Consider the following 25,448-nt stretch of genomic DNA (forward strand, 5'->3'; position numbering starts at 1 on the left):
TCCATATTTTTTCATAGGTTACCTTATTTCAGCTGCCCATAAGCGATTAGTAAACCTGGCATCTAAGCAGGCCTGCTAACAGTAAGTGAAAGCTATCGTGGGGTGGGAGCTAAAGTGTTAAACAGATTAAGACCACAGCACCAACTCAATGGCATATTGCCAACTCTCCAAAACTGCTCAGTAAGATGCAGGCATTAAAGAGTGGTGATTAAAGATCTTGTGTTAGCTGGAGAACACAAGCACATGACCACTGACAGAAGGAAAGAATTAACTTCCGACAATTGTTAAATGTTCCATTTAATGTAGTTGATACAGCTTGTTAGTTGCTCACTACAGGCCACTTGTGATTTCTCTTCCTGGCCTTGGACCATGTGAGCAATATGTATTTTAGTAGAGAGCACCTTTGTCTGTCTGAATGGTGGACAATGCTCTTAAAAACAAAAACATAAAAAAGGGAGAGAACACTTTGCTTTTTGTGTTTTTTAATAGGACAGTAGCTTGTGATGAAGTCTCATTTGGAAAGGATACCTTTAGTTTGGTCATATTGTTGATATTGAATGATAGATCTGCAATATAGACTCCAATAGATCAGCTGCTTGAAGAAAGGGAATTTACCTTTTTTTTTTTAAATGAATTTTTATTTATGCATATAAAATAACTGTACAAGTCTATACACCAGTGCTTCATCGTGGCCTTCACTCCAATAGCCGTCACCTCCCTCAGTGTCTTCACCACTCGTCGCCAAAAGGGTTGAATAGAGCTACAGAGCCACTTTATGTGGTCAAATGAAGCTGAAGGGACGCCACAAGGGAATTGATATCTAATGTGGATAGGTTCTCACAAACAGTTTGTCTAATGGTTGCACATGCTCTGATGCAAATCTCTTTATTTTTACATAATAACTGGGGTTAGGGAAAGTAAATTGTACATCCCTTAAAGTTCCTCTGTCCTCAACAAATATTTCTTGGTATGTTGTTCACAGCTTGTGATTCGAAGGATCCCATTGTTGAAGGGAACCTTATGCAACTGATAACTTCCATTCTCCAGTATGTATCTCCATTATTAGATTGAAGATAGCGTGGAAGTGCTGTCTCTCGACATGTTGTAATCTACATCTTTGTGCTTACAACACACCCATCTCATGCCGATCAGTTTCATTCGTTCCTTTGCCTTTCAAAATTCCTTTGATTTTGTAGGTAAATGCTTTACGTGTGTCCCGCCTTGAGGCTACTTTGTTACCTCCTTGGAGACTGACCCTGTTACATGGATTATTGCACGTTCTGCCATATAGCTTGGTGCAATGCACAATTTTTTTCTTTGGCGTTGTCGCTTCAAGCTGCGTGGCCGTATGTTCCTCTTCCTTGTTTTGGCCATGCCGCTGTTTCTTGGTGGTGTCTGCGCACAAAGGCTGCATGCTGCAGGGGGGGGGGGGGGGGTCTTTTTTGGTTTATGTAAGCAATTTCTTTTTTAAACGGTTCATATAGCGCAAACACGATGGGAGGAGTGCTTTATATGAGGAGGTGAAGTTTCATATAGTGCGAATTCAATGGTAGGAGCGCTTTACATGAGTACCACTTAACAAGTTTAGCAGTTCAAATATAAAAACTGGAGCATTTAACACAGAAAAATAACAGAAATCCTCAAAGCGGCTCTCCCGGCTCAGCAGGAGAGCTAAAACTACTATATTCACTGCACTCTGAAAACTCGCCTCCTAATGCTTTGGAGGACATTTCTTTTTTAATAACACTTTTTGCCCATAACTCTGCCTGTGGTGGTCCACAACCAAACCATTCAGCACAATGCACTCTTTCTGTTTAGGTCATCTCTGCACTCCCACACTAGGTTGGAAGGGGGAGGGGGGGCAAAATAGTAATCTATCCCACCATTCAATGTCATTTTAAGGTCTCCCATGGCTTTAATTTTTTTGCAGCTGGGAGTAGTTTGTGTTTCAAGGGTCTTGTTTGTAATATTGCAGTAGGCCTGAAAATATGTAAGGCACTACACCCTCTAGGGGCTGCAATTATGGTTGCACTGCATTACTTTCTGCCATTCTGTTTTCATGTCTTTATGCCATCAATGGGCTGACTATATGGTTACATAACCTTGTTTCTTACAAATGCTATTTTTATTATGGTGTCCTCTAGGTGCTGTTCTGAGCATTACAACCAAGATACTACAATATTCACTGCACTCGAACCATCGCCCTATCATGCTTTGCAGGACATTCCTTTAACAAACCATTTTTGCCTACATGCGTACCCAAACTATGTTAGAGGGAGACGACAATAGAGTAACCTTTCCCACCATTCACTGTCCTTTTAAGCTCTCTCATGGCTGGTACTTTTGTTTTGTAGCTGGGAATAGTTTGTATTTTAAGGCCCTTGTTTATAATAGTAGGCCTGCTAGGCATGAAAATGTGTAATGCACTACACCCTCTAGGAGCTAAATACGTGGTTATACTGCGTTACGTTCTGCCATTCTGTTTTCATGTGGGTGTGCTCTATGGGCAGGCTATATGGTTACATGACCATGTTTCTTACAAATGTTTTTTTTATAGTGGTGGTGCCCTCTAGGGGTTGTTCTTAGCATTACAGTTAAGATATTACAATATTCTCTGCACTCATAAATTGCCCCATGATGCTTTGCAGGACATTCCTTTTACAAAACGTTTTTGCCCATAACCCACCGCACAATGTGCTTTTTGTGTCTGTGAGCTCTGGGTCACCACACGAGGTTGGGGGACTCCAAATAATATTATAAAAGAATATAATAAATAATGGCAATATTTTCATTTTTTGCTGCAGATAGAGGAAGCAGGTAAATACAAGTGCTTTAGTTAAATGTATGTAGGGCCACTGGAATTATGTGGCAGAGAGGATCAAATTAGGCAGCAGGGTTAGTGAATTTATGTGGAAAGAAAAGTCAAGTTATGCATTTACAAAGCCAATAGCTCTAACTCAAGCAAATGCGAGACCTATTGCATTGCAAATGCTTATTAGGTTTACATCCATCCATGCTGACTGACAGATCTAATTTTCACAGATTGACGTCCTTAACAGAATCCAGTCTGACCTGAATTAGTTATAGGTGTGCATTAACCTCAGTATAGTTTACAGGTATGAAAAGGACAGGCTCTCCTTTAGTTTTAATTGACATTCTGAAAGTGAATATGTGTTGTGGTCTCCTTATCAAAAGTTGGAAATATGTCACCTTTTGATCATAAAAAAGGCTACTCTTGCTGGAAAGCCGCTTTTGCTATTTAATCAATACTCCTTTCAAAGGGCACATGCTGGTTTTATGTTTGTCTACACTTGTTTCATCAGGTGTTTGTGGTGCAATTAACTGAAACTCTCAAGTATGATTCAGCCTAATATTTGAAAGGTTAAAGTGTGGCAACACATGCATTTTTAAAGTGTTTTCATTTTTATAATGTTTTTGAAATTCTTTTGTGAAAAAGCATCAAGACCATGCCATAAGTGATTTTAACAATAAATCTTTAGCGTCATTGTGCCTTTAGACTGGGACAACTGAAAGCAGCTCTAGTAGGATGCTTAAAATAACCTTACTGATGGGTAAAACTGTAGGTCTCTTTTTCCAAATATATACACATTTGTGTGTGTGTATGCATAACTTATAGATGAGCAGTAGTTGTGGGGCTAAATAAAGGGCAGTGTAGGCTTGTAGATTGAGTATAGAGAATCTCTTGGAGAAGAAGGTAACATTTTCTTAAAATGTAAACGTTTTTTCTTGAATTCCTTGATTTAGATATCTCCTGAAGTTTTAAGGTCAAAGAGAACACCGTCACCTTCACCAAGAAAATCTAGCAAGTCTCCAAAAAGGAAACTGAGCCCTAAAGCGTCCTCCAGCAAAAAAGAGAAGAAGGCATCTATAGTCTCTTCACCACTCTCTGATCACCAGAGGTCAGTGTGCAATTGTGGAAATGTAAATATGAATCTTCTTCATTGTTGTTTTTGTTTCTCCACAACAATTGTTTCACATTTTGATTTGAAATGCTCTTTTGTTCGATCGTTTGGAGTTTTCAAAATAGTAGCCTCATTGGGTCCCCTCTTATTAACAGTCATGATGGACTAAACAGTGCTGTCTTGGTCTGATTAGAAGGGTTGAAAGAGAATGATGGGCCTCGGCCTCCTGCAAACAATAAACTACACTACTAGCCCAGCCTACACCACCTCCACCCCTTTCACGTCCAGCAAACAAGCCTCTAAAGAACAGTCACACCGAAACTGGTCATCCCAACTGTTGCTAAGGATACGTGAGACAAGAATTTGGATTATTTCAGTGTATTCAGACTTGAAAGAAGCCGATGAATTACCAAATGATGTAGGTTAGTGGTTCCCAACCTTTTGACTTCTGTGGACGCCCACTTTATCATTACTGGAGCCCGGGGACCCCCACTGTATCTTTTTTGGAATCTGGGGACCCCCCACTGAGTCATTACTGAAAGGTAGGGGCCTAATCTGGTAATATTATTTAATTTTCTAAGCAGTCGCGGACCCCTGAGGAGGCTCACAGGTTGGGAACCACTGATGTAGGTAATGAGGAGTGGGATGATTACAAAGGAATACGATAAATCCAACAGGATTCACCTCAGGACGACATAGGCATGTAAAAGGCACATACCTATACTATTTTTTTTTTTTCTGGTCAGGATGCCTAGAATTGATTAAAACACCAGCTGCAAGATCATAAGTAATGCCCCATTTAAAGAAGTACTTCACGGCTCCACACTCTGCCCTGGCCTGTGTATGTTCCATCTCAAACCACACTCTGTTATGTCTGCAGCTATGTGAATATCATGCATTTAATTTTAGATGAATTTATTTCAAGGCCATGGTCCTTACAAAATTGGTTGAACTTCCCCAAAAGCGCATTAAGACCTACATCAGTTTTAGATAAGCGAAGTGTGTCTGCGAATAGCAGACATGGTGCTTTGGAACCAGCTATCCTGGGAGCATCATTCATGCAATTTGTTAAATAAGGTATGCTTTCATTGATGAATAGTAAGAGTACTTTAGGAACAAGGGCACATGCTTGTCGTACATCGCACCCTATTGGAAAGTTCTCTGTACCCCCTGGTGGGCCCATCTGACTCTAGCAAAATTGTTGTTGTACTATTTTCGAATCAGCGTCACTAGCCCTAAGGGAACACCAATTTTTTTTTGTTGTTTTTTTTTTGTTAACACATCACAAAGTTTTGTTCTTGGAACAAGGTCAAATATCGCGCACAAATCTACAAATGCAACAGAGCACACACACAGTTCCGGGTCGACAATTTTCCATTTTAGTGTCAAAAAAACAAAAAATCTTGTCCACAGTACTTGTTTTAGGGATGAAGCCGGCTTGAATGTGAGATAGGGCCTTGGATCTAATCCAGTCTCAAAGTCTTACCAAGAGATGTTTACAATATATTTTTTGTATGTTATCTATCATGGATATGGGCCGATAATTACCTGATTCTTTCCTTGAGCCCTTTTTACGAACGCATTTGATTTAATCAGAATATTGATATAGGGAGCCCAAATTTGGGGTTTGGCACAAAATTATCCCATTCACCCCAGGGGCTTACCTAAGTTCCAGCCCCTTTAAAGCATTGACGGATTCTTCTATAGTGAAAAACACTACCTCCTAAATTTCAGCTCTTCTAGAGGGTGGGTTATCTGGGTTAGTTGGAAGTATTTTGAAGGAAGGCTCTACTTAGAGGGCCGAGAAGTGCCCCACCCAGTCTGCCCCAGAAATGTGATATTCGGGATAGGCATAATTTTTGTGGTCATTGTGGGTGACCAGATGCCAGAATAATCTAGCCGGCGGTCTATCTGCAGTAGAGGGCAGGGCGCCAACAAATGTGGACTAGCCTTGCTTACAATACTTATCAACTGACAAGTTTCTTGGAACTTACAAATTTGAAACACCTCCAAAAATTGACCTCAATCCGCATCCATGAGCTTGAATTTAATACCTATGTTCCAGCTCACCTGCCAGTTACCCACAGGCCCACAGTGGGAGCTTACGGTTGCAGAGGTAAGCACGTCTAAACCGTTGAAAATACTGCCAGCTTTATACAGTCTACCAGTTCCGATGTCTTTAAGGGCTAGGAGTGCCTCTGGAATAATGCCCTTAACATTGACCACAGAACCCAGTTGCCAGAAGGAAGCAGACTTGAGCGTTTCAGGAGGAGGATCTAGTTGGGTTTCAGTGGGAGGAGCAACGGAATGTCTAATGGGAGGTGTGCAATGTTTGTGAATTTGGGCCCTAGTTTTGCAAATTTGAGATATGATGTTAACCCTACTTCCTCTACTCAGATGGCTGCCACCTCTGTGGAGTTGTTGCTGAGGGGGACCCACTCCAGCAGGGAGTCAGTAGACTCTGGCCAGGGCATCAAAGCGGTTTGGAACTGGAATGTTGTAAATCCTGTTGGAACCGTATTGGCCATATGTAAAACCCTTAAAGGGGGGCAGAGGCAGCATTCTGGAAAAGTCACTTCTAAGGTAGAGGCTGGGTTTGTAAAAATATCCCAAGGGCCAAAGGACTGTAGACTCCCCTACCTGTATATGCACATCTTCGAATAATAACCTACAAACCAAATTAGGATGTTTGAAATTAATGATGATACAATCCTCTGGATGGTCTACCTGACCCTGTCCAATCCACCCAACTCTGCACGTTAAAAGAATCTTGTGTGCCAATGAAACCGCTAAATTCTTGTTATACGCTAGCCAGTTCAGACATTTGTTGACCAGCTCCTTGTGCATCTCCCTCTGACCTCTGCGCAATTCAGGAACTCCTGCTAGTATTGCATGTAGGGGCAGGACACTGGTGGCAAGTTAATGATTAGGAGCCTGTGGCTGCAGGTTGAGCTGACTAGCCCATGATTCGCAGTACTGCTACTCTTCCGGCCAAGATGGATCCCTCGTTGATCCCAGTCAGTGGATTGCCCATTAGATAATGCAGTGGCTCTGGAAGTTAGAAGATGAGCCGGTGAAGGGGGAGGAGAGGTTCCACAGTTGTCATGACTGGGGCCACTAACCATACGAGACAGGGCAGGATTGTCGAACATCCCCGCAGCCCCCTCGTCGACTGCTGGCGTTACAATGTGACTCAATAGTTTAAAGACGCACTTGTAACGGTGTAAATTTCAAGCGCAAGCAGGTCTTGACTTTTTCAACTACATCTGCTATCAATTGGGTTGCCCAGCTAGGATAAGAATCAGGACCCCCTACATCCGTGACATCAATTACACAGGATGGCCGAGTGGGCACAGATGTGGAAGAAGCAGAATCAACATAAGCAGCGGTCTTGCACAGTCCTTTCTAGACAGCTCGCTGCCACTTTATCGCTGGTTGTTGGCGACCCACACACCCAGCCTCAAGGGAGCGGACTCCATTAGATGAACCGGGCGAAGGATGAATCACCTCACCAGACTCCACCTCATGGGGGACAGTAGCGCCACTGGTCTCCACTGTGGGGTAATGATAGGGTTATAATCGCAGCACAAAAGTTGAACGATGGCTGGGGTGAACTCCTGCATCCAGGAGAGTCATTTCTGCAAGTTCAATTTTAGTGGACACCACCCCTATCGCCCTCTGCAACATCCAGTCGAATGAAGTAGTCTTGGGAGGAGGGGTTGCGGTGACAGTGGAGGGACACTTCTGTCTGCCCATTGAGGCCACAGTGAGGGTGGGGAAAGATGGAGCCTTCAAACAAAGTTTCCCAAGCTGGGAACAGGCCAAGGCGTAGGTGAGGTCAAAATGAACAAGAATGAGAAAGGACAAAAGCAGTACCAGCGTGGCCAGCAAATTGCTTCGGGTAGCACATCAAATACTGGGAAAGTGGCAGCAGCAATAGCAGATGTCGACTTACAGCCCCTCCCCCTAGACTTGTAGAGCTGCCTCCACTCATGCAAACCAGGGCTTCAGAAAACCATTTCAAAAGCAGAACAGACTGTACTGGAGCTGCAAAAGTATCTGACCTGGATGCTGCAACTTGCTGCAAAGCGACTCATGCGCTCTCTTGGCAACTTTCAGGGTTGCTAAAACAACTGAAAGCTTTAGTAGCTGATTGATTGATTTGCTGGCTTAGCTTGGTTGAATAAATTGGTTGGCTTAGGTGACTTGGTTTGGTTTGGCTAGCTGGCTGAACCTGGGGCTGTGAAATCAGGGTATAGACAGGGTATGTACAAACAGTATGCAGTCAGTAGCCATATAAACCCAAGTAAAGAAGTGTGCCCCCGCCCATCCCTACCAACAACTAGAGGAACTCCAAAGAAGAGCCAAGGGTGCCTCACTTACAGCCATCACCCACCACCCTAAACTGCCCTGCCATACACTTGTATCCGCCTGTTTCCACGAGTGGGCTGGGTACAGTGCCAGAGATCAGGCTCAGACAGCAGCAGTGCCGGAAACCACTGCAGTAACACAGTAGCTGTAGTGCAGTACGACTATCTAGGACTGCAAACCTGAAAGTAGGGTCCTGTAGGAAGTTGGCTCTGTATGTGCTATTTCAAAGTAAGGAATAGCATGCACAGAGTCCAAGGGTTCCCCTTAGTGGTAAGATAGTGGCAAGAGAGAATACTAATGCTCTATTTTGTGGTAGTGTGGTCGAGCAGTAGGCTTATCAAAGGAGTAGTGTTAAGCATTTGTTGTGCATACACACAGGCAATAAATGAGGAACACACACTCGGAGACAATTCCAGGCCAATAGGTTTTTGTATAGAAAAATATATTTTCTTAGTTTATTTTAAGAACCACAGGTTCAAATTCTACATGTAATATCTCATTCGAAAGGTATTGCAGGTAAGTACTTTAGGAACTTTGAATAATCACAATAGCATATATACTTTTTGCATAAAACACATTTAGCTGTTTTAAAAGTGGACACTTAGTGCAATTTTCACAGTTCCTGGGGGAGGTAAAGTATTGTTAGTTCTTGCAGGTAAGTAAACCACCTACGGGGTTCAGATTTGGGTCCAAGGTAGCCCACCGTTGGGGGTTCAGAGCAACCCCAAACCACACCAGCAGCTCAGGACCGGTCAGGTGCAGAGGTCAAAGAGGTGTCCAAAACACATAGGCTTCAATGGAGGTAAGGGGGAGCCCCGGTTCCAGTCTGCCAGCAGGTAAGTACCTGCGTCTTCGGAGGGCAGACCAGGGGGGTTTTGTAGGGCACCGGGGGGGACTCAAGTCAGCACAAAAAGTACACCCTCAGCAGCGCGGGGCGGTCGGGTGCAGTGTGCAAACACGTGTCGGGTTTCCAATGGTTTTCAATGTGGGACCAAGGGGTCTCTTCAGCAGTGCAGGCAGGCAAGGGTGGGGCTCCTCGGGGTAGCCACCACCTGGGCAAGGGAGAGGGCCTCCTGGGGGTCACTCCTGCACTGGAGTTCCGATCCTTCAGGTCCTGGGGGCTGCGGGTGCAGGGTCTTTTCCAGGCGTCGGGATTTCAGAGTCAGGCAGGCGCGGTCAGGGGGAGCCTCGGGATTCCCTCTGCAGGCGTCGCTGTGGGGGCTCAGGGGGGACAACTTTGGTTACTCACAGTCTTGGAGTTGCCGGAGGGTCCTTCCTGTAGCGTTGTTTCTCCACCAGTCGAGTCGGGGTCGCCGGTTGCAGTGTTGCAAGTCTCACGCTTCTTGCGGGGATTGCAGGGGTCTTTAAATCTGCTCCTCTGGATACAAAGTTGCAGTCTTTGTTGAACAGGGCCGCTGTTCTCGGGAGTTTCTTGGTCTCTTGGAAGCAGGGCATCCTCTGAGGATTCAGAGGTCGCTGGTCCTGGGGAAAGCGTCGCTGGAGCAGTTTTCTTTGGAAGGCAGGAGACAGGCCGCTAGGACTGGGGCCAAAGCAGTTGGTGTCTTCTTTCTTCTTCTGCAGGGGTTTTTCAGCTCAGCAGTCCTCTTCTTCTGTAAGTTGCAGGAATCTAAATTCTTAGGTTCAGGGTAGCCCTTAAATACTAAATTTAAGGGCGTGTTTAGGTCTGGGGGGTTAGTAGCCAATGGCTACTAACCCTGAGGGTGGGTACACCCTCTTTGTGCCTCCTCCCAAGGGTAGGGGGTCACATTCCTATCCCTATTGGGGGAATCCTCCATCTGCAAGATGGAGGATTTCTAAAAGTTAGTCACTTCAGCTCAGGACACCTTAGGGGCTGTCCTGACTGGCCAGTGACTCCTCCTTGTTATTCTCATTATTTCCTCCGGCCTTTCCGCCAAAAGTGGGGCCGTGGCCGGAGGGGGCGGGCAACTCCACTAGCTGGAGTGCCCTGTGGTGCTGGAACAAAGGGGGTGAGCCTTTGAGGCTCACCGCCAGGTGTTACAGCTCCTGCCTGGGGGAGGTGTTAGCATCTCCACCCAGTGCAGGCTTTGTTACTGGCCTCAGAGTGACAAAGGCACTCTCCCTATGGGGCCAGCAACATGTCTCGAGTGTGGCAGGCTGTTAAAACCAGTCAGCCTACACAGGTAGTTGGTTAAGGTTTCAGGGGGCACCTCTAAGGTGCCCTCTGGGGTGTATTTCACAATAAAGTGTACACTGGCATCAGTGTGCATTTATTGTGCTGAGAAGTTTGATACCAAACTTCCCAGTTTTCAGTGTAGCCATTATGGTGCTGTGGAGTTCGTGTTTGACAGACTCCCAGACCATATACTCTTATGGCTACCCTGCACTTACAATGTCTAAGGTTTGGCTTAGACACTGTAGGGGCACAGTGCTCATACACTGGTGCCCTCACCTATGGTATAGTGCACCCTGCCTTAGGGCTGTAAGGCCTGCTAGAGGGGTGACTTATCTATACTGCATAGGCAGTGTGAGGTTGGCATGGCACCCTGAGGGGAGTGCCATGTCGACTTACTCGTTTTGTCCTCACCAGCACACACAAGCTGGCAAGCAGTGTGTCTGTGCTGAGTGAGGGGTCCCCAGGGTGGCATAAGATATGCTGCAGCCCTTAGAGACCTTCCCTGGCATCAGGGCCCTAGGTACCATGGGTACCAGTTACAAGGGACTTACCTGGATGCCAGGGTGTGCCAATTGTGGATACAAAAGTACAGGTTAGGGAAAGAACACTGGTGCTGGGGCCTGGTTAGCAGGCCTCAGCACACTTTCAATTCAAAACATAGCATCAGCAAAGGGCAAAACGTCAGGGGGTAACCATGCCAAGGAGGCATTTCCTTACAGGTCCAAAGACCCGGGGTACCAGAAAAAAAAAAAAAACACCAACTGTAAGGTCCTAACCAGCCCCCACCAGAGGATGGAAGGGTGAAAAGCTACACCTGTAGGCACCAAATGCACATAAAAATGCGACAGAAAGAAATCTCAAGATGGCAGCTAGGATGAGATTGCAAGGCCGGTCAATGAAACCAAAATATTTTTTTAAGAGATTCACCATTCAACATCCTATTTAACAATAAAACCACCCAAGGAATGGGGAACACAGCTACTAGATGGCTTGTGTATGCATACAACACGTGAATGTATACCATCCCAAGCTGCAGAAATATTGTTACAGGCAGTTAAGCTCTTTTCACTGGTTGTGTTCTTTTTAGGTTGCTCCCCTTCAGTATTGAAAGTGTTACAATTTGTTATGTATGAGCTTTCTATTTTGTCCTCATGTAAACCACCTCCTTTTGCATTATAGAAGTTCTAAAGGATCCCAAAGTAAAAAGAAAGGGCCTCGTACTCCAAGCCCACCTCCCCCATCTCTGGAAGAAATACTTGTGGTAAAAAAACACAAAGAAAAACATAAATCAAAAGACCGTGCTGAAGAGAAAATTAAAGAAGGAAAAGAAAAACTGCGTGATCTTGAAAAACACAAGGATAAAAAAGAAAAGCTGAGGTGGGTTATTTATTGTGGTGATTATTAAATTTCAAGAATGCTGCTTGCTCATCACACTGAAAAATCGTTGTTCCATTAACTTATTTCAAATCATGCTTGCTCTCTTCTGCAACTGTAACCTGTCGTCTTGATCTCCATTCCCACAGAAGGGATGCCCATTATCAGACCATTTCTCTTCCAGGGGATCCTCATCAATAGTCATAAGCACTGAATAATCCTGCTATTGCGCAGGTTTCTCTCTTTTCCTACACACATCAGCAGTGCCGGCTCCCGCAGGAGGCGGGTAGCCAGCTGGGGCCTTGAGACTTGCCATGTCGCTCCGAAGGAAGCAGAAAGCGGCAGAATTAAAGTCTGAAAGAGGCAAGATAAAGGTGAAAAATGAGCAGAAAGAGGCATGATAAAGGTGCGAAACAAGCAGAACGAGACAGAATGAAGATCAGCAATGAGCAGAAAGACTCAGAATAAAGTTGAGAAATGAGCAGAAAGAGGCTCATAAAGGTCAGAAAGTCAGAATAAAGACCTGCTTCGAGCTGGATGAGACAAAATAAAAATGGGAAACAAGCAGAAACGGGCTGAATAAATGTCAGAAAGAGGCAAAATAAAGGTGAGAATTGAGCAGCAAGAGGCAGAATAGAGGTAAGCAACGAGCAGAAAGGCAAAATAAAGATGAGAAACAAGCAGAAAGGGACAATAACGGTCAGAAACAAGTAGAAAGAAGCAAAATAAAGGTAATCAATGAGCAGTTGAAGGCAAAATAAAAGTGAGCAACGAGCTAAGAGGCAGAGTAAAGGTGAGAAATGAGCTAAGGAGCAGAATAAAGGTGGGAAACAAGCTGAAAAAGGCAGAATAAAGGTCAACGAGCAGAAGGCAGCAAAGTGAAGGTGAGAAACTAGCAGAAAGGCGGAATAAAGGTGAAAAATTAGCAGAAAGAGGCATAGTAAAGGTCAGTAATGAGCAGAAAGGCTAAATAAAGGTCAGCAATGAGCAAAAAACAAAAAAGGCAAAATAAAGGTGAGAAACGTGCAGGAAGAGGCAGAATAAAGTTCAGAAACGAGCAGAAAGAAGCAGAATAAAGGTCCAAAAGAAGCAGAAAGAGGCAAAATAAAGGTCAGAAGGGAGCAGAAAGGGGTAGAATAAAGGTCAAACAAGCAGAAAGGCAGTATAGAGTCAGAAACCAGCTGCAAGAAGGAGAATAAAGGTTAGAAACGAGCAGCAAGAGGCCGAATAATGGGCAGAATGAGCAGAAAGAGGCAAAATAGAGGGCAGAAGCGAGCAGAGAAGAGGCAAAAAATGAGCAGAGGAGGCCCAAAATTGAAGGCAGCAAGGGGGTCTGCGGGCAAGCTCGACAGAAGGTTCGACACGGGTAGCTGGCATAAGGACCTGCTCCTGTGTCCCCCCCTACTTTTAAATTTATTTTCCCACTGTGTACCCCCTGACAGATCCACTCATCCACCTACTCAGAGACCCACTTAGACACTCATGTTCCCATTCACAGACTCACTCAGGGACTTGTGCACCCACTCACAGATCCACTCGGAGACTCAAGCACCCACTTACTGACCCACTCAGGCACTCACCCACTCAGAGACTCACACAACCACTCACTCACCAACTCACTCATCCATCCACTCACAGACCTTGAAAGACACCCAGGCACCCACTCACAGACCCAGTTAGAGACTCGCGCACCAACTCATTGATCCACACAGGCACTCATGCACCCACTGACATAGCCAAGTACACCCACATACAGTCAATCAAAAACCCACTCACAGACACATACAGCCACTCATACACCCACAAAACCACTCACACCTCCATCCAAAGACCCATAGTCACTCCCACACCCACTCACCTACCTATACAGCCACTCACACACCCAGTCTTAAAGGTTGAAGTTGGGAAATAAAATGTAAAAAAAAAAAAAAAAACTATTGAAATTCACTGAATGAAACAAAGGTTACAGGGACGTTATAGTTAGGAAATATAATTAAAAAAACACCTTTGAAATTCGCTGAAAAAAACAAAGGTCACAGTGACATATTTAGGCTCAAAGTTTACAAGCACAAAACCACTGAAAATCAAAAGTTATAGTTATACTTATTTCTAAACACTAGAACTCATGCTCTAAGTTAACTATAACTTTCGCCCTTGCCATGCACTGCTACTTACCCCACATATTACATCAGTAATGACACCTTCTGTGACATCATTGACAATATCACTGCAACATTTGCTATGCAATTATTTATGAGAAAACTGTGTATGGTGGGGGCGTGAGTTATAGCTACCTTGGAGTACGAGTTAGTGTTGTGGGATAAGTGTAGGAGGATGGCTCAGTATATGGCGTACACCCATAGGTGAGACACCATGTACTGAGTCCAGTCAACCCTTGGTGATAGTTTTAGTGGTTCCAAACAACCAAAGGTCTCATAGAGTTGCTGTGGAGAGCAACTAAGGCTTATTGGAGAGGGTGTAAAGCAATTGCAAATACCACAGAAGTCAGTCAGTAATGTTCACACAGGCTGCAGGTGTTTTACAACAATGGATTGCAGAGAAAATATCCTTGCTTTGAATAAGTTCAATAAGTTGGGAGGTTTTGTCCTTAACAGAAGCAGACCTCCAACTGGGACACCTGCTATGTTTATATTTGAAAGTGCTTCCCATTGTGATTAATTTCAGTGAAGTGAGCATCTGTGCCAGAATGGAGCCTCAACTGCTTATTTATCCAAGAAGAGTTCACAGTTTTGCACAAAATGTCTACCCAACTGGAGTACTTTCTGCTGGCTAATTAATAAGTGCTACCTTGTTGGTAAATGTATAGCGCACATTCTACTCAACCATTACATAAAAGACCATGAAGTTATGCCTTTGGGGACCATGTGTGGTGTAATTTTGAGAATATTGTTCGAGTGTCTTCCTTCTGAAATATGTGCTAACATGAATCCTTAAATCGAGAAGACAGCAAGTTTTCAAAGAGTTGAATCTCCATCAAACAAGGCTACTTCCTCTTAATTACATGAAGTAAGGACTTGTTTGTTTGATGGAGATGTGCTCATTATTCTCTGCATCACAAACGCTTGCGGGGCCTTTTGGTAAGCTGTTCATCAATCTGAAAAAATGCGGGACGACTGATGCGTACCGCTGACTCAAACAGGGCAAGGCCAAACGTATGGAGCTTAGTGGTCATTTTGTGCATTTGCATGCTTGTAGTAATAAAAAGGATAAAGGATGGACTCTACTCTCACCAGGAGCGCACTGGTAAGATTGAGATCCATTCCAGAAGTGATGCATAAGCATCAATGCCAGAAGAGTCTGAATTCCCGTGCGGTCTTATGTGTTCTGCACACAGGGAGCATCGAGAAATGCTGCTCCCTACATGCGGGAGCAATCATTTCATATGTTTTCTTGCACGCTTGAGAGCATGGAGGAGTAAGAGCTGGGCTCCTTGAGGCAGGACTGGCAAACCATAAACAAACAGACAGCATGGAGGAGGGAGGAAAGTTTTGGAATACACAGCAGTGTGACTAGATAAGATTTACAGCCCTGCTTCCAGCAGAGCTTAGAAAGATGAGCACTCCTGTACAGTGCTCCAGATGAAAGATCAAAGTAGTCCCTGAACACATCTTAAAATGGTGTGAGCAGTGTATTTATACAGTACTAGGTCCGATCTCCTTGGAGGACACAAAATTGAAACGAGGTGGGACAAAGATTACTCAGTAGTAAGCAAGGATTTTTAAAGGACACTGGCATACACAAATCGCAATGACTGTGTGGAGCTGAACCTTATAAACCGTCTACACCAGGTCGCTAAGCAACAGCGCAAGCGCCGTCTAGGCTCGACCTATAAAGGGCTCTTTCTCAACCAACTTCTAGCTTCCTGCCAAATGTTGTGTTAGTCCGTCCATTGGTTCGGACTGTATTATTCTTTAAAAATCCCTAAGGAAATTGCATTGGGGAAAAAGCATTTTTGGACCCTCCCTTTTTCTTGGCCCCCCTTCTGACGAATCACCCTGTAACTTTTAAGATAGCAGCTTAAGTGAGTGGTGTACTAATTTTGAAAAGTTTGTGAAGATTTGTCAGACTGTGCCAAAGTTATTGGCAAAATAAATAACGTTTTTCCAATTGAAACTAAGTTTTTATATATATATATATATGTGTATATATATATGTATATATATATGTTCGATGGCATGTGTAGCTGCAGATACACTTGCTGTGCACTGTTCCTACCATCTAGTGTTGGGTTTGGAGTGTTACAATTTGTTTTTCTTCGAAGAAGTCTTTTCGAGTCACGGGACGAGTGACTCCTCCCTTTTGGCTCCATTGCGCATGGGCGTCGACTCCATCTTAGATTGATTTCTTTCTGCCATCTGGTTCGAATGTGTTCCTCTTCGCTCCGTATTTCGAATCGGGAAACTTAGAAAAGAATAGAAAATTCATCTGTATTGTTTACGTTCGGGTCCGCGGTTTAGTTTTATCGTATCGGCACCGATATCAAGACTGCTTCGGCGGCCCTTCAGGGCTTCCGCTCTTCATCAAGGTCTGGTCAGCCCGACCACACCTGTCGTCGAACACTAATGGACCGGACCCCCTTCCGTTTCTGTCCTAAGTGTCAGGCCAAGTATCCTTATACAGACCAGCACCGGGTCTGTAACCTGTGTTTGTCGCCCAAACACAGGGAGGATACTTGTGAAGCTTGCCAAGCGTTTCAATCTAAGAAGACCTTCAGAGATTGATGTGCAAGACGACTACAGATGGTGTCGAAGCCAAAACAACATATCGACGTCGAGGAAGAAGAGATGAGAATTTCCATCCAAGAATCGGACTCAGATGAATCCGACGGTGATCGACCTTCGACGGAGCGGCAAACAGTGAGTACACCTGCCCCGTCCCACACCCAGGGTCACACCAAAAAACTCAAGGCCACAGGGACGCCACCGCCAGAAGGCCATGGCTCAACCCACAGAAAATATGGTGACCAGGTAACATCGGCACCGAAAAAAGCCAAAGACTTGCCAAAGACTTCCAACTCCGGTCGAGAATCCGGCACAACAGCCCAGAGTGTTTTCCAACCAAGCCATCACCACCAGAGGACAATACAGCATACACGCAGGTACTAGCCAGAGCAGCTACGTTCCACAACGTAACAATGCACTCAGAGCCAGTGGAGGATGACTTCCTGTTCAACACTCTGGCATCCACGCACGCATCCTACCGAAGTTTACCAATGTTACCGGGCATGCTGAAACACACACAGCAGGTCTTCCAAGACCCTGTAAAAGGGAGAGCCATCATGCCAAGGGTTGAAAAGAAATATCCAGTGTTCATTACTCAACAGCTCCCTCCGGATTCAGTGGTTGTGGGGGCTGCACGAAAAAGGGCAAATTCACAATCCTCAGTGGATGCGCCACCCACTGATAAGGAGAGTAGAAAATTCGACGCAGCAGGAAAGAGTGGCATCGCAAGCAGCCAATCAGTGGCGAATTGCCAACTCACAGGCCTTACTTGCCCGCTACGACAAGGCGCACTGGGACGAAATGCAAGACATCATCCAGCATTTGCCCAAAGAACACCAAAAACGTGCTCAACAAGTGGTCGAAGAAGGACAGGCCAGATCAAATAACCAAATCCGTCTGCCCTAGACTCTGCCGATACAGCAGCACGGACTGTCAACACAGCAGTGACTATTCGAAGGCATGCATGGCTGTGAAGTTCTGGATTTAAGCCAGAAATACAACAGGCGGTATTGAATATGCCGTTTATTCAACATCAGCTATTTGGGCCGGAAGTGGATACCGCAATTGAGAAGATGAAAAAAGACACATACATGGCCAAAGTAATGGGCGCGCTCTACTCCTCACAATACAGAGGAACATTTAGGAAACCACAGTTTAGGGGGGGGTTTAGACAACAGCCATCAGAACCATCCACCTCCCAAACAAAACCCACCTACCAATCTCAGTACCAGAGAGGGGGGGTTTTGTGGTTCCGACAGAGGACAATTCCCAAGAGTAAGAGGGAAATTCCAGCCCGCCAAGCCCTAGCAAACAGTGACGTCAATGTCACACTTCCCCAACACTTATCACCGGTGGGTGGGGAGGTTAACCAAATTCAACCACAATTGGACACACATTACCACAGACACGTGGGTCCTATCAATTATCCAACATGGTTATTGCATAGAACTCACAACATTCCCTCCAGATGTTCCAGCAAAACCGCACAAATTGTCTCCACAACACTTAGACCTATTACAAATAGAGGTCCAAGCACTGCTACAAAAACAAGCCATAGAGCTAGTACCCTATCACCAGAAAGGGACAGGCGTTTACTCCCTGTATTTCCTTAGCCCAAAAAAAGACAAAACGTTATGGCCTATCTTAGATCTCAGAACACTGAATCTCTTGATCAAATCAGTTCATTTCCACATAGTAACACTTCAGGACATAGTTCCCTTACTAAAACAAGGGGGAATACATGACAACACTGGATTTCAAGGATGCGTATTTTCATATACCCATCCATCCATCTCACAGAAAATACCTCAGGTTTGTAATACAAGGCAAACATTACCAATTCAGAGTGTTACCTTTCGGAATAACAACAGCTCCAGGGTATTTACAAAATTCCTAGCTATAGTAGCAGCTCATATAAGAAGACATCACATGCACTTATTCCCATATCTGGACGATTGGCTAATAAAAGCCAACACACAACAACAATGTCACGATCACACACAGTACGTAATAGGTACTTGTAGGAAGTTGGCTCTGTATGTGCTATTTCAAAGTAAGGAATAGCATGCACAGAGTCCAAGGGTTCCCCTTAGAGGTAAAATAGTGGTAAAAAGAGATAATACTAATGCTCTATTTTGTGGTAGTGTGGTCGAGCAGTAGGCTTATCCAAGGAGTAGTGTTAAGCATTTGTTGTACATACACATAGACAATAAATGAGGTACACACACTCAGAGACAAATCCAGCCAATAGGTTTTTGTATAGAAAAATATCTTTTCTTAGTTTATTTTAAGAACCACAGGTTCAAATTCTACATGTAATATCTCATTCGAAAGGTATTGCAGGTAAGTACTTTAGGAACTTCAAATCATCAAAATTGCATGTATACTTTTCAAGTTATTGACAAATAGCTATTTCAAAAGTGGACACTTAGTGCAATTTTCACAGTTCCTGGGGGAGGTAAGTTTTTGTTAGGTTAACCAGGTAAGTAAGACACTTACAGGGCTTAGTTCTTGGTCCAAGGTAGCCCACCGTTGGGGGTTCAGAGCAACCCCAAAGTCACCACACCAGCAGCTCAGGGCCGGTCAGGTGCAGAGTTCAAAGTGGTGCCCAAAACACCTAGGCTAGAATGGAGAGAAGGGGGTGCCCCGGTTCCGGTCTGCTTGCAGGTAAGTACCCGCGTCTTCGGAGGGCAGACCAGGGGGGTTTTGTAGGGCACCGGGGGGGACACAAGACCACACAGAAATTTCACCCTCAGCAGCGCGGGGGCGGCCGGGTGCAGTGTAGAAACAAGCGTCGGGTTCGCAATGTTAGTCTATGAGAGATCTCGGGATCTCTTCAGCGCTGCAGGCAGGCAAGGGGGGGGTTCCTCGGGGAAACCTCCACTTGATCAAGGGAGAGGGACTCCTGGGGGTCACTCCTCCAGTGAAAGTCCGGTCCTTCAGGTCCTGGGGGCTGCGGGTGCAGGGTCTCTCCCAGGTGTCGGGACTTAGGATTCAAAGAGTCGCGGTCAGGGGAAGCCTCGGGATTCCCTCTGCAGGCGGCGCTGTGGGGGCTCAGGGGGGACAGGTTTTTGTACTCACAGTCTTAGAGTAGTCCTGGGGTCCCGCCTGAGGTGTCGGATCTCCACCAGCCGAGTCGGGGTCGCCGGGTGCAGTGTTGCAAGTCTCACGCTTCTTGCGGGGAGCTTGCAGGGTTCTTTAAAGCTGCTGGAAACAAAGTTGCAGCTTTTCTTGGAGCAGGTCCGCTGTCCTCGGGAGTTTCTTGTCTTTTCGAAGCAGGGGCAGTCCTCAGAGGATGTCGAGGTCGCTGGTCCCTTTGGAAGGCGTCGCTGAAGCAGGATCTTTGGAAGGCAGGAGACAGGCCGGTGAGTTTCTGGGGCCAAGGCAGTTGTCGTCTTCTGGTCTTCCGCTGCAGGGGTTTTCAGCTGGGCAGTCCTTCTTCTTGTAGTTGCAGGAATCTAATTTTCTAGGGTTCAGGGTAGCCCTTAAATACTAAATTTAAGGGCGTGTTTAGGTCTGGGGGGTTAGTAGCCAATGGCTACTAGCCCTGAGGGTGGGTACACCCTCTTTGTGCCTCCTCCCAAGGGGAGGGGGACACAATCCTAACCCTATTGGGGGAATCCTCCATCTGCAAGATGGAGGATTTCTAAAAGTCAGAGTCACCTCAGCTCAGGACACCTTAGGGGCTGTCCTGACTGGCCAGTGACTCCTCCTTGTTGCTTTCTTTGTTCCCTCCAGCCTTGCCGCCAAAAGTGGGGGCCGTGGCCGGAGGGGGCGGGCAACTCCACTAAGCTGGAGTGCCCTGCTGGGTTGTGACAAAGGGGTGAGCCTTTGAGGCTCACCGCCAGGTGTCACAGCTCCTGCCTGGGGGAGGTGTTAGCATCTCCACCCAGTGCAGGCTTTGTTACTGGCCTCAGAGTGACAAAGGCACTCTCCCCATGGGGCCAGCAACATGTCTCTGGTGTGGCAGGCTGCTGGAACTAGTCAGCCTACACAGACAGTCGGTTAAGTTTCAGGGGGCACCTCTAAGGTGCCCTCTGGGGTGTATTTTGCAATAAAATGTACACTGGCATCAGTGTGCATTTATTGTGCTGAGAAGTTTGATACCAAACTTCCCAGTTTTCAGTGTAGCCATTATGGTGCTGTGGAGTTCGTGTTTGACAGACTCCCAGACCATATACTCTTATGGCTACCCTGCACTTACAATGTCTAAGGTTTTGTTTAGACACTGTAGGGGTACCATGCTCATGCACTGGTACCCTCACCTATGGTATAGTGCACCCTGCCTTAGGGCTGTAAGGCCTGCTAGAGGGGTGTCTTACCTATACTGCATAGGCAGTGAGAGGCTGGCATGGCACCCTGAGGGGAGTGCCATGTCGACTTACTCGTTTTGTCCTCACTAGCACACACAAGCTGGCAAGCAGTGTGTCTGTGCTGAGTGAGAGGTCTCCAGGGTGGCATAAGACATGCTGCAGCCCTTAGAGACCTTCCTTGGCATCAGGGCCCTTGGTACTAGAAGTACCAGTTACAAGGGACTTATCTGGATGCCAGGGTCTGCCAATTGTGGATACAAAAGTACAGGTTAGGGAAAGAACACTGGTGCTGGGGCCTGGTTAGCAGGCCTCAGCACACTTTCAATTGTAAACATAGCATCAGCAAAGGCAAAAAGTCAGGGGGCAACCATGCCAAGGAGGCATTTCCTTACACAACCCCCCCCCAAACGAAAGAGGATGAGACTAACCTTTCCCAAGAGAGTCTTCATTTTCTAAGTGGAAGAACCTGGAAAGGCCATCTGCATTGGCATGGGCAGTCCCAGGTCTGTGTTCCACTATAAAGTCCATTCCCTGTAGGGAGATGGACCACCTCAACAGTTTAGGATTTTCACCTTTCATTTGCATCAGCCATTTGAGAGGTCTGTGGTCAGTTTGAACTAGGAAGTGAGTCCCAAAGAGGTATGGTCTCAGCTTCTTCAGGGACCAAACCACAGCAAAGGCCTCCCTCTCAATGGCACTCCAACGCTGCTCCCTGGGGAGTAACCTCCTGCTAATGAAAGCAACAGGCTGGTCAAGGCCATCATCATTTGTTTGGGACAAAACTGCCCCTATCCCATGTTCAGAGGCATCAGTCTGCACAATGAACTGCTTAGAATAATCTGGAGCTTTGAGAACTGGTGCTGAGCACATTGCCTGTTTCAGGGTGTCAAAGGCCTGTTGGCATTCCACAGTCCAGTTCACTTTCTTGGGCATTTTCTTGGAGGTGAGTTCAGTGAGGGCTGTCACAATGGATCCATATCCCTTCACAAACCTCCTGTAATACCCAGTCAAGCCAAGGAATGCCCTGACTTGAGTCTGGGTTTTTGGAGCTACCCAGTCCAGAATAGTCTGGATCTTGGGTTGGAGTGGCTGAACTTGGCCTCCACCTACAAGGTGGCCCAAGTAAACCACAGTTCCCTGCCCTATCTGGCATTTGGATGCCTTGATAGAGAGGCCTGCAGATTGCAGAGCCTTCAAAACCTTCTTCAGGTGGACCAGGTGATCCTGCCAGGTGGAGCTAAAGACAGCAATATCATCAAGATAAGCTGTGCTAAAGGACTCCAAGCCAGCAAGGACTTGATTCACCAACCTTTGGAAGGTGGCAGGGGCATTCTTTAAACCAAAGGGCATAACAGTAAACTGATAATGCCCATCAGGTGTGGAGAATGCTGTCTTTTCTTTTGCTCCAGGTGCCATTTTTATTTGCCAGTACCCTGCTGTCAAGTCAAAGGTACTTAGAAATTTGGCAGCACCTAATTTATCAATGAGCTCATCAGCTCTTGGAATTGGATGGGCATCTGTCTTGGTGACAGAATTGAGCCCTCTGTAGTCCACACAAAACCTCATCTCTTTCTTTCCATCTTTGGTGTGAGGTTTGGGGACTAAGACCACTGGGCTAGCCCAGGGGCTGTCAGAGCGCTCAATTACTCCCAATTCCAGCATCTTGTGGACTTCCACCTTGATGCTTTCCTTAACATGGTCAGACTGTCTAAAGATTTTGTTTTTGACAGGCATGCTGTCTCCTGTGTCCACATCATGGGTACACAGGTGTGTCTGACCAGGGGTTAAGGAGAAGAGTTCAGGAAACTGTTGTAGGACTCTCCTACAATCAGCTTGCTGTTGGCCAGAGAGGGTGTCTGAGTAGATCACTCCATCTACTGTGCCATCTTTTGGGTCTGATGACAGAAGATCAGGGAGAGGTTCACTCTCTGCCTCCTGATCCTCATCTGTTACCATCAACAGATTGACATCAGCCCTGTCATGGAAGAGCTTAAGGCGGTTCACATGGATCACCCTCTTGGGGCTCCTGCTTGTGCCCAGGTCCACCAGGTAGGTGACCTGACTCTTCCTTTCTAGTACCGGGTAAGGGCCACTCCATTTGTCCTGGAGTGCCCTGGGAGCCACAGGCTCCAGAACCCAGACTTTCTGCCCTGGTTGGAACTCAACCAGTGCAGCCTTTTGGTCATACCAAAACTTCTGGAGCTGTTGGCTGGCCTCAAGGTTTTTGGTTGCCTTTTCCATGTACTCTGCCATTCTAGAGCGAAGGCCAAGTACATAGTCCACTATGTCCTGTTTAGGCTCATGGAGAGGTCTCTCCCAGCCTTCTTTAACAAGGGCAAGTGGTCCCCTTACAGGATGACCAAATAGAAGTTCAAAGGGTGAGAATCCTACTCCCTTCTGTGGCACCTCTCTGTAAGCGAAAAGCAGACATGGCAAGAGGACATCCCATCTCCTTTTGAGCTTTTCTGGGAGCCCCATGATCATGCCTTTTAATGTCTTGTTGAATCTCTCAACCAAGCCATTAGTTTGTGGATGGTATGGTGTAGTGAATTTATAAGTCACTCCACACTCATTCCACATGTGCTTTAGGTATGCTGACATGAAGTTGGTACCTCTGTCAGACACCACCTCCTTAGGGAAACCCACTCTGGTAAAGATACCAATGAGGGCCTTGGCTACTGCAGGGGCAGTAGTCGACCTAAGGGGAATAGCTTCAGGATACCTGGTAGCATGATCCACTACTACCAGGATATACATATTTCCTGAGGCTGTGGGAGGTTCCAGTGGACCAACTATGTCCACACCCACTCTTTCAAAGGGAACCCCCACCACTGGAAGTGGAATGAGGGGGGCCTTTGGGTGCCCACCTGTCTTACCACTGGCTTGACAGGTGGGGCAGGAGAGGCAAAACTCCTTAACCATGTTGGACATATTGGGCCAGTAGAAGTGGTTGACTAACCTCTCCCACGTCTTGGTTTGTCCCAAATGTCCAGCAAGGGGAATGTCATGGGCCAATGTTAGGATGAACTTCCTGAACAGCTGAGGCACTACCACTCTCCTAGTGGCACCAGGTTTGGGGTCTCTGGCCTCAGTGTACAGGAGTCCATCTTCCCAATAGACCCTATGTGTTCCATTTTTCTTGCCTTTGGACTCTTCAGCAGCTTGCTGCCTAAGGCCTTCAAGAGAGGGACAGGTTTCTTGTCCCTTACACAGCTCCTCCCTTGAGGGTCCCCCTGGGCCTAAGAGCTCAACCTGATAAGGTTCAAGCTCCAAAGGCTCAGTTCCCTCAGAGGGCAGAACTTCTTCCTGAGAAGAGAGGTTCCCTTTCTTTTGCTGTGTTGCAGTTGGTTTCCCAACTGACTTTCCTGTTCTCTTGGTAGGCTGGGCCATTCTTCCAGACTCCAGCTCTACTTGTTCACCCTGTGCCTTGCATTGTGCTCTTGTTTTCACACACACCAGTTCAGGGATACCCAGCATTGCTGCATGGGTTTTTAGCTCTACCTCAGCCCATGCTGAGGACTCCAGGTCATTTCCAAGCAGACAGTCCACTGGGATATTTGAGGAGACCACCACCTGTTTCAGGCCATTGACCCCTCCCCATTCTAAAGTAACCATTGCCATGGGATGTACTTTTCTCTGATTGTCAGCGTTGGTGACTGTGTAAGTTTTTCCAGTCAGGTATTGGCCAGGGGAAACCAGTTTCTCTGTCACCATGGTGACACTGGCACCTGTATCCCTCAGGCCCTCTATTCTAGTCCCATTAATTAAGAGTTGCTGTCTGTATTTTTGCATGTTAGGCGGCCAGACAGCTAGTGTGGCTAAATCCACCCCACCCTCAGAAACTAGAGTAGCTTCAGTGTGGACCCTGATTTGCTCTGGGCACACTGTTGATCCCACTTGGAGACTGGCCATACCAGTGTTACCTGGATGGGAGTTTGGAGTGGAACCTTTCTTGGGACAGGCCTTGTCTCCAGTTTGGTGTCCATGCTGTTTACAGCTATGACACCAGGCCTTTTTGGGATCAAAGTTTTTACCCTTGTACCCATTGTTTTGTGAAGAGGCTCTGGGCCCACCCTCCTGTGCAGGTTTTTGGGGGCCTGTAGAAGACTCTTTACTATTTTTAGTTTTGGTTGTCTCATCACTCTTCCCCTGGGGAGTCTTTGTGACCCCTTTCTTTTGGTCACCCCCTGTTGAAGTCTTGGACACCCTTGTCTTGACCCAATGGTCCGCCTTCTTTCCCAATTCTTGGGGAGAAATTGGTCCTAGGTCTACCAGATGCTGATGCAGTTTATCATTGAAACAATTACTTAACAGGTGTTCTTTCACAAATAAATTGTACAGCCCATCATAATTACTTACACCACTGCCTTGAATCCAACCATCTAGTGTTTTCACTGAGTAGTCTACAAAGTCAACCCAGGTCTGGCTCGAGGATTTTTGAGCCCCCCTGAATCTAATCCTATACTCTTCAGTGGAGAATCCAAAGCCCTCAATCAGGGTACCCTTCATGAGGTCATAAGATTCTGCATCTTGTCCAGAGAGTGTGAGGAGTCTATCCCTACACTTTCCT

At 46.1% G+C, this 25,448-nt stretch overlaps 1 protein-coding gene across 3 annotated transcripts in view; it reads left to right on the forward strand.

Moving 5' to 3' along the window:
• Nucleotides 1-25,448, forward strand: part of ZC3H13 (zinc finger CCCH-type containing 13) — a 532,845-nt gene that overhangs the window by 141,308 nt on the left and 366,089 nt on the right. For all 3 annotated transcript variants that reach the window (XM_069205400.1, XM_069205402.1, XM_069205401.1), the window contains exons 7-8: nucleotides 3,766-3,920; nucleotides 11,629-11,826. In XM_069205400.1, the coding sequence (XP_069061501.1) occupies nucleotides 3,766-3,920; nucleotides 11,629-11,826 (353 nt within the window). The remainder of the gene's footprint in view (nucleotides 1-3,765; nucleotides 3,921-11,628; nucleotides 11,827-25,448) is intronic.

The sequence above is a fragment of the Pleurodeles waltl genome, chromosome 8 (assembly GCF_031143425.1).
Source record: "Pleurodeles waltl isolate 20211129_DDA chromosome 8, aPleWal1.hap1.20221129, whole genome shotgun sequence".
NCBI classification, from domain to species: domain Eukaryota; kingdom Metazoa; phylum Chordata; class Amphibia; order Caudata; family Salamandridae; genus Pleurodeles; species Pleurodeles waltl.